This window comes from Dermacentor variabilis, chromosome 7 (assembly GCF_050947875.1).
Source record: "Dermacentor variabilis isolate Ectoservices chromosome 7, ASM5094787v1, whole genome shotgun sequence".
Classification (NCBI taxonomy): Eukaryota; Metazoa; Arthropoda; class Arachnida; order Ixodida; family Ixodidae; genus Dermacentor; species Dermacentor variabilis.
Window position 1 is genome coordinate 151540686 of NC_134574.1, and position 14549 is coordinate 151555234.

The window sequence follows — 14549 nt, forward strand, 5'->3', positions numbered from 1 at the left end:
TGTCTGTCTGTCTGTCTGTCTGTCTGTCTGTCTGTCTGTCTGTCTGTCTGTCTGTCTGTCTGTCTGTCTGTCTGTCTGTCTGTCTGTCTGTCTGTCTGTCTGTCATGACTATGCATTTTCCCAATTAACACATTTTTGTTTGGTAGCCAACGTTTGAATGCAGTCAAGAGATTAGAATGAAGAACTGATGTGAAAATTGGAAGCAGCAAAGGCGTTTTGCACACAGCCTAGCCTAAATGTAAAGCCTTCGTCTCTGTGCGTTGGGCTGTTTGCTTCGTCACATTCACACTCCGGCTGTTGTCGTCGTGTTTCTTGCTATGTACGTATGAATTCCACCTGCAGGAAAAGGTATTGCGGCCGCAAACCTCACCGCCGGCTATCTCAAGTACAATGTTACTTCCAGTCAGATGGAAAACATCCAGCCCCAGGTCAAGCTAGTGAGCGACCTACTGCTATATCCAAGGGGTCTGAGTAGAATTTCAAAAAGCGGTTTCACAAAAGTTAGTTCTTATCAGCTTCTGGAAAACTTGACGTCTTCAAATGATCATCAAGACGTACTTTTCATTCACAGAAAGATGCAAGATGAACAGCCTGGTGTTTTGAGTTAATGGAAAGCAGTGTGTGGTCACCGACACCAACAGATTGTTCCCGACAGATTGAGCATCAAAGAAAATCCGCATTTATATCGCTTTTTCCGATGCTGTATCCAGTACGATTCCTGAATGCACAGTTCGGAGCGCAGCTTGCATAGGACTCGCAGCCCGCTATCACTGCGCAAATCTGTGCGCAAAGGCATCGTTCCGCGTCCGATAGCGCTTATGCGCCCCGCTAACGAGAACCTACTTGTGCAAAAAGAAAGAAGACGCTCGCGGCGGAGGCGGTGGCCCGCCAGTTAATGCCGCAGTTTACCTTTGCCGTTGTTGAGCGACGTGTCGATCGGTCCCCTCACGTTGAAGACGTCCGGACGCCGACGACGAGAGCCACTGCAGACTTTGAAACTTCCCAGATCTTGAACGACGGCGTCGGATGGACGACAAAGCATGACACAGGGATGGCGAGAGGGAAGTGCGCGACATTTCGTCGACATGGCCCCTCGTGTAGACGCTGACACTACGACGACACAAATGTGAGTGCACTGAGTTTCCCAATCGCGTTTGAAAGCGACACTAATGATAAATAACAGGCCGATCCTAATGGGTAACTAACCCTTTCGCAATGCCAAAAAAAGCCGCTCTTATTCTGACAGTAAAAAAAGTAGCTGGAACGAAAAAGTGGGTGGCGACGCCCCTTTAAGTTCCTGCACCAAGTCCTAGTGACGTCATAAATATGGACTGCGTCTGCTCGGGAATAGACATTTAATCAGTAAAGACATACTAATTCGTATTCTACGGGAGTCAAAGACTCGCACGAACAAAAGGAAGAAAGCAACACCAAACTCAGAGGCAGCGAAGAACATTACAGTTCTCTGGCGTTCACCTTATAAGCAAGTTTCCATAACATTTACTGCACTAGAACGGCCTAAATACGAGAACATGCGTTGAAATCCGTGACGTCATACTGACGCACTGAAGCTGGAGCTTCGATCGACTTCAAGAGAGCGCACGACTACGAAGAAGTGAAGTGCTGTGTATTCAAGACAATTTTGTTACCAAGGACGTCCATGCGTATCGCGAGAGGCGAGCAGTGCGCATGCCCCAGTGTAGAATATAATATACAGTCGAAAAGACCCATGGAAATGAAGCTAAAAATAGAAGTGGTTGGAGATTACCGATCTATGTGTTCTTTTCTGGCGTTTGCCCGAAGCGTCTCTGTTCTTAGACGCTTATATTCCAGTTGACATGAATCAAACTGTTACTTGTGCTTCTGATGTGGAGTTTATTTTGGGGCGCCCCCACGGTTTAGGACTCTTTCTTCAGGTATGTTGCTAAGCCAAACGGTCGAACTCGCAAGAACTACGCAGTAGTTTAATCTCCGGAAAATACCATAGTGGTTATGAAAGGGCGAATTTACAACAACTAGGTGAATACACAACTATACGAACAAATTACTATGAGCGTTTACTACAGATTTCCTGGCATCTTCAGAAACACCAATCGCATGAAAACGCCTTCGACTTCAATCGAGATCAAGAAAATAACGTTTGACAAGTGTAACGCGATTACTTCTGAAAGTCTGTTTGAAAGCGAAGAAGAAATGTTGCCATCTGTCAAAGGTAGAAATGCGCTTCGTGCGAAGTTTCGTTCTTTGAAAACGCTGTCCAGCGTTTTTGACTGATGCAATTTTGCAATTTATTGGGTGCTTCTAATTCAACCTAGTTCTTTTCCCCGTCACATTTGCATGGCGATCGCCGAACCGCACCCTGCATTGAGCGCACAAAGAGCGGCCGCCGCCTGTCAAATATGCAAATTCTGAGACGCGCAGACACGTGTTCCCAGTTGTAACCGAAGTTCAAGCGAAAATATTTAATAGGAGCCTCCGACAGTGCGCCATCGTCTGCTATAAGCACCAGGGACAATCCCAGCAGACGACGTTTTCCTTTCCCCCCTCTACGTGGCTATACGTCCAAGATGGTTATCGTTGGCAGCACCGTGATACTTTACGGGAACCCATAAGTTTCATCCTTCCCGCGGCACGCAATGCATGCAGCGCTCGCTTGTCCTAGTACACAGATAAGAACAAGTGCGTGTTTGGGGCCAACGAAGCCGAAGCGAATGCTGGAAGGGGCGAGTTGCTTGTTGCGATCGCGAGTCGTGTCGCGAACTGAACGTGCACATTCGTCCCCCAGGCTAATTTAAATACATCGGCGCTCGATTCAACCCCGCGCTACGTGCAGAGACAGTGGCGGCAGCGCTGCGTCAAAGGCAAAGGGCCCTCGTTTCGAAGATTGTTTCCAGTGCCTGATTTTGGGATCGTCGAAACGATACACGAGCGACGGCCCAACAAGAATGGTTTTCTCGCGATCCCCCTTTCGCTCTTGTCATTTACAATTTCCTTTCCCGCGCATAAGCGAGAGAGAGGCGACAAGCTTGTACACCGTGCACGCTTAATAAAGCACGGTGCGAAAGAAGATTGGCTTGGGAGTGGAGGCGAACTATTCTGGGGCAAGAAAAAAAAGAATACGGTGAACTAGCAGTGTACGGGTGCGATGAGATAGGTGTTCGGGAGAGAGACATCGAGTGGTTGCTGTGGGTATATATGTGTGCGTGTTTTCAATATGTTAAGAACTGTTTTGTGCGAGTGAAATTTGCGTAGGAAACTTATCAGCGAAAATGCTGTTTCGTTCCTTGCTTCATAAATTTCAAACTGAAAGAAATCTCTCGAATGAGAGCTTCGGGAAACGTGCTTGAGTTTGCATGAATGAATGGACCAGAAGACGAAGCCGTAGATGATGCTGCTCAGTTTACACATGCCGGCAGGAAATGCAAATTGATTTATACTGGACTCTCGCATATTGGAACGGCGCATCAAGACATTGTGCGAATTCAGTAAGTGATCAAGCGAGAAAGCAAATGAATGAGTGTGCGAGTGAGTGCAATGAAGAGTGAGTGCCATGTTCCTCTAAACGTTATATCCCGTTGTCGAGAATCCAAGAACGGGAAGTCGAGCGGCTCAGTTGACGAACGTATGGAAACCACTGTGCATCACTGTGTGTATGATTTATCATTGCACGTTTGAACTAATTCTACAAGTTTGATTCGAGTATCCTTAGTTCTGATGTTGTGTCAAGAAACTTCGTTTTGTCACTTTGTGGAGTTTCAACCTGTATTCATGTCGCTTAACCTTTTAATGCAAGCATACAGTATTTTAACTCCGTGGTATAAATCTCTGTATAGTGGAGTACAAATCTGGGCGAGCTTAAATGAATGCATACTTGAAATCAGCCTGGAAGTCGACGGAGACCACAAGCAGCATCCTTCCGGTAGTAGTGGTGGTAACTTGCCAGGGTTGAAGACTGGGCGTGTTGGTATAGCATATTAGTATCTTTCTTTATTTATTCCATTGACAAGGGAGTAAAATGATGGTTGCAAGTAGCGCTCTGTAGCATGTGTTTCTCCTCTGTGTCTACCGTCAAAATGTTGCGCAATCGGACCTCCAAAAAGTGGTAGTAAACAACTTTATTCGGGTCCTGAGAAGCTAGGCAGGGGGCCTGCTTGGTAGGTCCGTACCCAGCCGCTGGCGGTCTCATTTTCGAGTTGTCGTCATTTCGTCGGGCTGATTCTCGAAGATATACCACCCAATTTGAATAACTACCGGAATTGGTACAACAACCGGGAACACTGTGAGATAAATTATAGTTTAGTGACATCTCCATAGCACGGCACACAGCATCGCACGATGCTTTCATGAGAACCCGTCGATCCTTTTAGATCGCCCTCATCTCCCTGTTGAATAGAAGCTTCGCGCCGTGTAAAGGCAATTGGCGTTTGGCAATTAATTGCCCGAGCATCCTCTCTTTTATGGCAAATACGACACAGCGAAGAAGTGCTGCAATTATTTATGAGCTACTGTTTTAATTTCACGGGAAATATTTACGCTGTGGAAAGAGAAATGTTGCTGCCGCACTTATACACCAACAACAGCGGTCCTTCGAATATAAAGCAAAGCCTGTAATTGCTCTGGAGCGTCAGCTGTTCCTTCTTGTATTTGGCATTTTCGGCGCCTCATTGACGCAGTAGCGTTTAGTGTAGCTGCTCATATCGTAGCCTAACGGCTAAAATGGCTCAAGGCTAGAAGTGAGATATGGTTTTCATATCTAGTAATTTTGAGCTCTCCCTATCCCGAGAAACAAAAAAATAGAACATAGCGAAAAGGAGAAACAAGACGTCTCCGCTTTAAGAGCGGAGTGAATGCGGTGATCTCCACCCCCGTTTTGTGCAGGACAGAAAAGCTAGTGGTATTTTGTTCCCATTTATCTTGCCCCCCTATCTCCCAATCACGACACTGCAGCGACTGAACGACCGCACGCATCACCGACTTGGGAAACACAGACGACGAGAGAACGCATTCAAGAACGTGAATTACCGTTCGCAGGAAAAAAATAACAAACAAAAAATGAACGGAATGAATTGCGCGGGAGGCTGACTAGCACCAGTAAGCGAGCCGTGGGCAATTTTCGAGCTCCCTCCTCCTTTAGTTTGACCGTCCATTTCTCTCTCTCTTCAGTCACGTGCCGAAACCATCCCGCGGTCACTCAAGGTTTTACGAGCGCTGGCGACAGAGGGCGCTGCGCTTCATTTTACGATTATGGCGGCTTCCGCAAACCGCGTCCGCGTCGCTAATCCGCCTCAGCGCCGCGTTCGCAGCTGTACGTAAATATATCTGACTCTGTGTTAGCTGCTCGTCGGCGCAGTTTACAATAGGAGGATTGGTCAAAGAAGAGCAAAAGAATGAAGGATAACAAGTCGGGAAATGCACGCATGTAGAGGAAGGAAGTGACGTTCTGAGTCCTTCGCTGGGGCAAGACGCAAAACCATTGACCGTAAATCACGGCCTCATGAATTGAAGGAACACGTGTGCCGTCCCACGTGCGCCCCCTCGTCGACTCATTCTTTTGGCGCCAACTTCACCACGTGTCGAATCGGCGCTTGCCATTTGGACGGTGGTGGGGACTCGGACATGCGCGTTTGAACGCAGAGAAACGGACGTGTATCTTTATTCTTATGGGCCTCGGACATGGGCTTCTACTTTCACGAGCCATTGGTGCACTGCGAAGAATTTCGGACGCGATTACAAAACTTTGAACAGAGTGGTTGACTTTCCGAGCTCAATTCTGTTTTTAGTCTTTTCCCTTGTTTTAAATTTTGGTATTACACGTATACGTTGGTGAGTGAGAGAGAAAGGTTTATTTCTATCAGGGCGGATCAACTTCCGAGTAAGGTAGAGTTCGGGCAGTCCTCAGTCCGGGTCCTTTTTGGAAAGCCTATGGAGACCTTCGGTAAAAGGTGATGGGTACTGAGGTTTCAGCATGCTTCAATTTCCTCCTCTATCACGGAGTTAATCTAACTCATACATGTATGCCCCCCCCTCCCCCTCAGAACCGTTCTTAATTTGATATCTTCCGGCAGAACTAGAATAGGGTGTGGACATACACTGCCTTTCAAGGCACAACCTTCACTCTGTTGTGCTCCCTTCGTTCGGGTTATATTTTAGGCTCATATAATCTTAGGCCACAAGGACTCGCCAAAATGTCGTAAACCAAGAGGTTACATTCCGGAAAATGAGCCAAGAGTGTGTTTAAACACTCATGAAGGATCCGCAATCAGACTAGTTGAAAAAAATCAAGGTTCTTGGTTATCCCATAGATGGAAACAATGCTAAATATAAAGAAATACAACGTATCTCGAATAAAACAGATGAAGTCATTAGGTATTAGGTTACTAAGGAGAATTACCAATAGACACAGAGGCTTAGGAGAAGACAGCGCTTTGAGGCTAATACATGCCTTTGCTCTCTGTCACTTCCCTTATGTAGCTGGATCATTCAAATGGAAGCAGGCAGAACTTAACAAACTTAATGTGATGCTCAGGAAGCTCGTTAAGGTAGCCCTAGGGATACCCAGTAACGCTGTAACCGACAAACTCATGAGTCTAGGGGTGCACAACACAATGGAAGAAAGATGCTGGTAGGCTGTCCCGCGACTCTTCCCAACCTCGTTGAATAATGGACACAGTGGGAGAAAAGAATTCAAAGCCCATTGTTTCAGGACCAACTAAGGGCCGTCCAGAGGGCCCATGATGTCGCTGAAAGGCTTCGCCTGATAGTGGCAACGTGGGAGCGGCCCGCCTTGGCTTAAAAAGTCGAGCCTCCGGACCTCATTACAATAAAGTTTTCGCACGCACGCACGCACGCACGCACGCACGCACACACGCACACACGCACACACGCGCGCACACGCGCACACGCGCACACGCACACACGCGCGCACGCGCACACACACACACGCGCGCACACACACACACAGACACGCACACACGCACACACGCACACACGCACACACGCACACACGCACACACGCACACACACGCACACACGCACACACACGCACACACGCACACACACGCACACACACGCACACACACGCACACACGCACACACGCACACACGCACACAAGCACACAAGCACGCGCGCACACGCACACACGCACAGGCACACACGCACGAACTCGCCTCGTTCATTTGCTTCTTTTCGGGCATCCTGCAAGAACTGCAAATATCTGGCATGAAGTCCTCCTCGTTGATGCTTCTGGGAATATGCACGAGCTCTCCTCAACGTGGTGTTTGTGGGATCAAGTAGAGGAGTCAGCTAGCCGTTCAAAGCGGGAGCAACCGTATATGAGCTGACAATCAATCATTTAAATACGCTGCGCAAATGTGATATGAATTCAGCCTCTCTCATGTAGAGTCAATTCCAGGTCAAATTTACTGGCTGCTGTCACTACATTGTTGGAAATGCGAAGTACAGAAAACGAACTGCAATACAGGCATTGAAGCCTGGACTGTTTACCGAGTGACCCTTTCTATGTCCTTAAGCACATCAGCACATTCCGTAAACAAGTCTTCCCGCGTCTGCAGCGTAGTGTACGAAGGAAGTGTTGCTTTAACGTCGAGTGCTCGACGCTTGCTGCTTAAACTGAATGCGAATGTGCGCGATACGTTAAAGAAAACGAAAAAGAACAAAAACGAAAACAATAAATAAGCATCTAGCCCGGAAAAATACCATTGCGTATCTCAAAAAAAAAAACAAAGAAGCAAGAAAGGAAACGAAAAGAACCGTAGAAGTTGGTGAATATATACACGCAGCAGAGAATGCAAGAACACAGTTGCCCCAGAGCGACGCAAATCCCCCCAGGGCACGTATTCATGCACGCTCGCCAAGAACAAGCAAGCTAGAGCGATTGGATGCTTTTTATGACCCCCGCTGGCCTAAAACTAAATTGGTTTCTTCATTCCCTGAGCGAGTTTTTTTCGTTTATTCGCAAGCTCAAAATCAAAATTCCTACACTTCTGTCCATACCAGATAGGATTCATTGTACAAAGGCTTGCCATATTTTCCAGCCCCTCGTTCTATTTTCCATTCTCAATTTTTTTTCCTTCATCGCACCGAGTGGCCTACCCAAGAGACAAAGGCAGAGATGTGACGGCGTCCGATCGATGACGAAGAGTAGACAGCACGGAGAAAAAATTCAATATTTCTGAAACAGAAACCTTGTGTGGAAGGGGACGGAAAAAACAAGGTACAGGCTTAGGGAGACGAGAGATTAACCTTTCTGGTCCGACGTCTCCGTTGTTAACCGACGGCGCAGTGCTCCCACCGTAGTATGTGCTCTCTTCGGCGCGTGTCTCGAGTCGTATGCAAATGGGCTGGGATTGACAGTATACTTTTCAGCATGTGCACGACCGCCTCGGGGTACGCTTGTGGTGACGTTGACATCGCCGGAAGGCGTGGGGAGACGTTAAAAGAAAAAGTGATAAAAACAATCGTAACGGACCGCTTTCTCTCCAGGGATTCGATACGCGAAAGCCTGCTTTCCTTCTTTTTGTCTCTGACTTCGTTTATACCTACAGAGAAATCATTTCGAAAGATGGAGGAGAAGTTCAGCCTTTATTTTCTTATGCGATATCATATGTATGGCCAAAACTTAATAATTACAATCTCGCGTAAGCGCAAGGCCAAACTAGTGCCTGAGACGTCGTGACGCCGTGTTTCTGGGCAAAAAGTTCGAGGATACAATCCTAAGGCATTTGGTCGAGAATAACCCGCAGCCCGGCTATTGCAGCCGACCTCTTGCACTAGGACGTTAAGATCGATCGATCAATCGATCAATCAATCAATCAATCAATCAATCAATCAATCAATCAATCAATCAATCAATCAATCAATCAATCAATCAATCAATCGATCGATCGATCGATCGATCGATCGATCGATCGATCGATCGATCAAATGAAGGCTGGATGAGTTATGTAAGCAGAAGTTTTAAACGAAGAATGCTAATATATGACCGGAATCGGCAGGGCACTTTCTGCTTGCTGCGTGACATTAAGCGAACAACACATGCAAGTCACATAAGGGCCTCTTAGCTTATATTAGGACTCTAGCGATTGTCAAAACTTGCGAAGTGTGCGAAGCAAGCTGAAATGGCTCGCGAACACCTACCCGTTCTGCACAAATTAAAACCGTGGAGGCTTGTACTTCAAGGTGGACTCATTGCACATGTCCCGTTATTTGAATGTACATTCTACGATTTAGGGTATGAGACCTCATGGCTCGCAACGGTTTTGCTATGGCTTAGCGTATTAAAGCAGATGGCAAGAAAAAAATAGAACGCGTGGGAACATAGCACCCCCTAAACAAAAGTACGCGTCATGCCCTTTTTGGCAAGGCTGCCAGGAGACGAAGATAAATTTGTCAATGTGTTCCCTTGTTCATCCTGTGGATATACGCTGTATTGAGGATATTTTCATCAGGATATTGTGACATTTTATTGTGAATATTGTCCCGCCCTCGTTTCGCAACTGCACAGACGTCTCACGCAGTGTATCCGCCTGATTTTGTGTTTGCATTCCGTCATAGCGTGTGAGCGGTGTACTGACTGAAGCTGTAACATCAATAGTGGAACTTGTACTCTGTTTGCATGACAATACAACGTTGCAAAAGTAGGGACAGTTGTACGCATCGCCGTTAGTTGCATAGCATTCATTTCCCGACTTCCCTAAAACTTTTCATGGGTGCCAATATGTGCATTGATGTGCATAGAATTTTTTTTACACCGCGTACGTGTTAATGCACAGCAAAGTTAGGTGTCACGGAGTGGCATGTAAAAAAAACATGAAATTTTGTCTAGTATCTACACCAACATAGTGAACGCGCCTACGGCACATAAGAAAGCTTGCGCCAAGAATACCCAAAGCTTACCCCTGTTTCAGGGGTGGTCATTTAGATGCCGACTTTTGCATTATGCAAGAAAGAGGTGAGGCGTGCAGACAGGACACAAGATTAGCGAAGTCGACAACACGAACGCGAGCACTTTTGTACGCGCCTGTAGAACACGAATAACGTAAGACTTGTATCTTTCTAATGCTGTTTCCATTTAGGTTTCATGTTGCAACTTCGATCGGTGCACACTAAGTGCTACAATCTCGCTCTACTTAGACTACATACACAACTCTACAATACTGTGTGTAATGCACTACCTGTTCATGAGACGTTTATGCGCTAGTATCTATATTTTTTTTACAACTTCAATAATAACAGAAAGCTAAACCCTGTCGCTGGCGTGCAAAGCGCACGTCGAACATAATGCCATAGACAACAGGCGCGAACCGATGTCTCTGCGAAATGCATCTACAGTTGCATTCGCTCAGAAAGTTTCAGTTGTACCACGAGTCTACCCAACATTCATCTTCGTGCGTTGTGAAATGATTTACGCTTTAAAAAGGAGATTAAGGGGAACGTGAGAGCTCATTTCGATCGAAGGAAACAGGTCCATTAACGGTCGTGATGCGTCGAACACATCGCAACAACGACCGCTCCTCAGGCCTGGCCGCCGCACTCCCTGGTGTTCACACGGCGCGTTTCATCCCGTTGCACCGGTCTCCGAAAAGCTTACAAGCTTTCTCCCACAATGCGGCCAGCCGATTCGAAATTGTAAAGCCCTCCCTGTAGACCCATGAAGGGTAAGTCGTTTCGGCTCGTATTGGGGAAACCGGGAAACTCAAGGGCACAAAGGGCTCTGCGTCTGGCCGTAGGACGGTGGGCGTAAGGGGACTTTTAGAAACGCGGTCACGGCTGAATGAGCATGCCCCCCGTGCTAATTAGATTTATGGCGCAGATGGGATGCTAGGCTTCGCAGTCACATCTCTCATCCCTACATCTCTGAGCAGATTCTGCAGTCCAAGGATAGGATTACGGCGCTGAATAAACAAACTTTGATGGCGAGATGATCGAGGTAAAGTTTGAAGTTGGTATGATGACTTCATAGTTCAACCTTCTAGATGTGCATCGTTGCTAAGTTAGTAGGTGAGGTGACGGCTGGGTCACTCAGGTAGCAGTGTCGAACTGTGTGTTTGCGTGTCTGTGGGTGTTTATGTGATATATATATATATATATATATATATATATATATATATATATATATATATATATATATATATATATATATATATATGTATAGTTGAGCTGTTGGCCTGAGCAGGAGCACTCTACTGTGCTACTCTGCACCAGGGAACAGGAGTCTGTTATCGTAGTCGGTAAAAACAAGTGAGGTGGAAAAGGGATGGGTTATTGAGTTTGGGGTTAAGTGTACTGGTAGGCATTGTGCTGCCAGCGAAATCTCGTAATGCGATACGCTTGTATGTGGACGCTCGCCGCCTGGATTGAGGCTGTCTGCCCAGAAGTGGTCTCCGGAATTCGGTTTGCTTTTGGCGTTCGTGAGGTTGTGAAGTCAGCGCTGTCGAGGAAACGACCGCGCTTCTGTTCTTTCTGAGAAACACTGGCCTGTGTGAATGCCACTGGCCACGTGGCGTAGTTCGCTTATATGCCCGTAATCAACGCACCTTGCCTCCATATCTATATCACTGGTCTACTCCCTCGACTCCTTCTTCCTATGTAGGGTAGTGAACCAGACGCTCGCTGGTTAACATTCCAACGCGTTTCTTTATCTTCGTGCAATGGTGGGAGACGTGCATTCTTCTCGAAGACAGGGAGGAGTGAAAAACGAATGTTCTACCTGTTTAAACACGCACAAATTCAGTAAATAGGCAACGGAGCGGGCATTTTGCTCACACATCCGATCTGGCCAAGTTTCATTTGAACACCACTTCTTTATTTTGAATCCTCTGGGGAAACAATGCTATTAACTTTCTGTACGTTGTCCATAGTCCTCGAATGCAACACGACTTAAACTCGAGCATGAAAAAAAAATACATCATAGAGGCAGGGGCAGAAGTAGGGGGGGGGGCGGCAAGCTACTGCGTAGGGTGCGATGGTGTAGCTTTCAGGCTTGAAAGAAAGAATAGGAAAAAGAAGGATGGGGTACGCAAATATGCTATCACATTTGAAAAGAAAAGAGCTACTTGGTGCATGGTACGAATGCGGCATCGTTCTTCCCACAGGGGCAAAAGACATTGGAATCGTTTGTCGGACAAGGTTCGCTTTGAACAACGCGAACTGTGTGACAAGAAAGAAAAGGAAGAGCATATCGGGGGACATGGCATAGATTCGAGGGTTTCGTCTTAGAATACAGCGTACTTGCATGCGACCGGGGAGCGGATGGTGTGCGCCGACGGCAAAAGAGACACGAGCACCCCCGTACGTGGCTCAGCATACGCCGGCACGCGTGCGAGCTTTCGCCTTGGCACAATATGCAAAGCGACGCCCGCAAGTTTGATACGTCGCTGGGTTCAGACTTTGCCCCACGCGCAGCTAATCACCGTTTTCTATAAGCGAGCACACGGCCAACGTTACACAGCGAGAAACTGTCTGCTTGCCGTTCCTGTGGCTATGCCACGTATTGTTTTTTGAAAAGGACATGCCATTCGCATTCGCCTTGATTCCAATAGCTCCGCGAGACAACTGAAAGAGAGAGCGAGAAACCATCTTTAATGAGCGTAAGGATGGCTTCATTTGCAGCAGTGTTTCCCTCTTCACGGGAATCTCTGCGCTGTCTTGGCTACGACCGCCCTCTCAACCAACGTGATCTGGTCTGAGATGCGGGAGCAGCAGCGTCTCCAATGTTCTTGTGAAAGGAGGCGGGGGGGGGGGGGGGTGTTGGATAGGGGGTAGAGGAAGCTAAGTCTGGATTTTGTTTGCGATCTATGACAATGTGCCGGAGGGTTTCTAGCTGTTCGCAGTATTTCCATTGTTCGTCATACTGAGTTGGGAACTTGAGTTGAAGCCTCCTTTGGTCTGAGAACGTGTTGTAGAATGCCTGCTTCAGTTGTCTCACACATTGGTGAAAACCAACACGAGAAACAGCCGAAGCAGGTGTTCTTCGTAGGAGGCGCTCCTAAATAAATGGGAGACTCTAATGCCGCTGACAAGTAATCTGCGGAAAGTTATCGCGCAATGATTTACGATTACCTAGAATGTTTATATATATAAATACTGACCCTAAACTTCATCCTATAAAACCCCTTCCCTGCAGTCACGTCCGCAACACATTATCATGCGCTGTTAAGACGGCATATGCTGACGTATGCGCTGCTCGGTTATATCAATGACGCCATGAAAAAAAAAAACGTGACACCATAATTATGAGGAGACAGGAGGTGCTGAATGCGGTCCAGGTTATGCAAATTTGGTTGATTTTCTTCAAGTTTTCTAGACAAAGTGCGGAGATGAGCTGCATGCCAGAAAGGTATTTGAACATGCTGTACCTCTGAACATGCTGATAGGCAAGCTGTGACGAATAAAGCGCCGTTTTTCCAACGTTCTGTACAGAAATCGCATGCTTAGTTCCATTACCGCAGAGACAATCTTCGAGGAGCGTTCCTACTTTGATTGGCTAAAGCAGTGCCAGTGGATAAACTTGCTTATTTGCTATAAATGAGGTATTCGACGTAAAATTTTTGGAAGTTCATCGCGAGCCTATGACAAGCATAAAATTTCTGTAATAGAGGGAAATCTTGTGCTAATGGCGGTGTTAAGGGTTGAGCATGCATAGGAATAATGCGCACTGCATGTTTTTACATTATTGGACACTTCTGGTATCGAACGAAATTTTCGTTTTTTACATTAGCGCTGCCGAAGCTATTTTTTATCACAAATGTTCTGTGTGGCAAAAGAAGCCTAATTTACTTTGCGAACATTGTTCATAGAGCACTACAAACAAAATAATTATTCATAGAGTACCAATGAATGCGCATAGTGAGTGTTGAATAGCACATATCATACATAGATTTATCGAAGGGCCTAATTCTTAATATGCTGTTATTTATTCTGGAGCAACAAATCCCCCCATTGAATGAATTAAGCGTTAAAATAAAGTATTAAACTGCTTCAAAAAACGTTTGAGGCCTTCAGCACCCAAGCTTCTGCACACAAAAACGTAGCTGTCTTTTTTTTCTTTCGCTCCTCAGCTAAGCCAAGTTGTCCTTTTCGTAAGTTAACTAGCACACGCACGGTTAAACTGCAGTAAACTTTTTTGTTGGTATCTTTATTTTTTTTCCCCGATACGAAGCCTCGTCAAGGCGCATAACATGATCCAGTACATTGGCTCGAATTTACTCACATAGAGGTTAAACTAAGGTGGACGGAGTTGTTAGGAAACAAAGGAATCCCGGGAAGATGAAGAACTCAAGGTGCCGAAAGTGGGCGAAAGTGCTGAAAAGCTTCAACCTGAAGCCTGAACTTTGACGAGTCGTCTCGTCCGTGAAAGCCTGACGAAGATAAATCCTGCTGGGCAAACATTGACCAAAAGTAGAGGATTCCCGTATTCGCCCGCTGTTATGTGTCGCGAACGCTCTTTATATGAGATCCGCACGTGTCCATGGAAACCTAAACGTGGCGAGGACACGTCACCAGTCACGAGTCACTCCCACCGCTTTCT

At 46.5% G+C, this 14549-nt stretch overlaps 1 protein-coding gene across 1 annotated transcript in view; it reads left to right on the top strand.

Annotated features, from left to right (window-relative positions):
* The first annotated feature begins 891 nt into the window (after window positions 1–891).
* Window positions 892–14549, top strand: part of LOC142588163 (uncharacterized) — a 268768-nt gene continuing 255110 nt past the window's right edge. Inside the window, exon 1 of the mRNA XM_075699663.1 lies at window positions 892–1126. Coding sequence (XP_075555778.1) covers window positions 1041–1126 — 86 coding nt within the window. The 5' untranslated portion in view covers window positions 892–1040. The remainder of the gene's footprint in view (window positions 1127–14549) is intronic.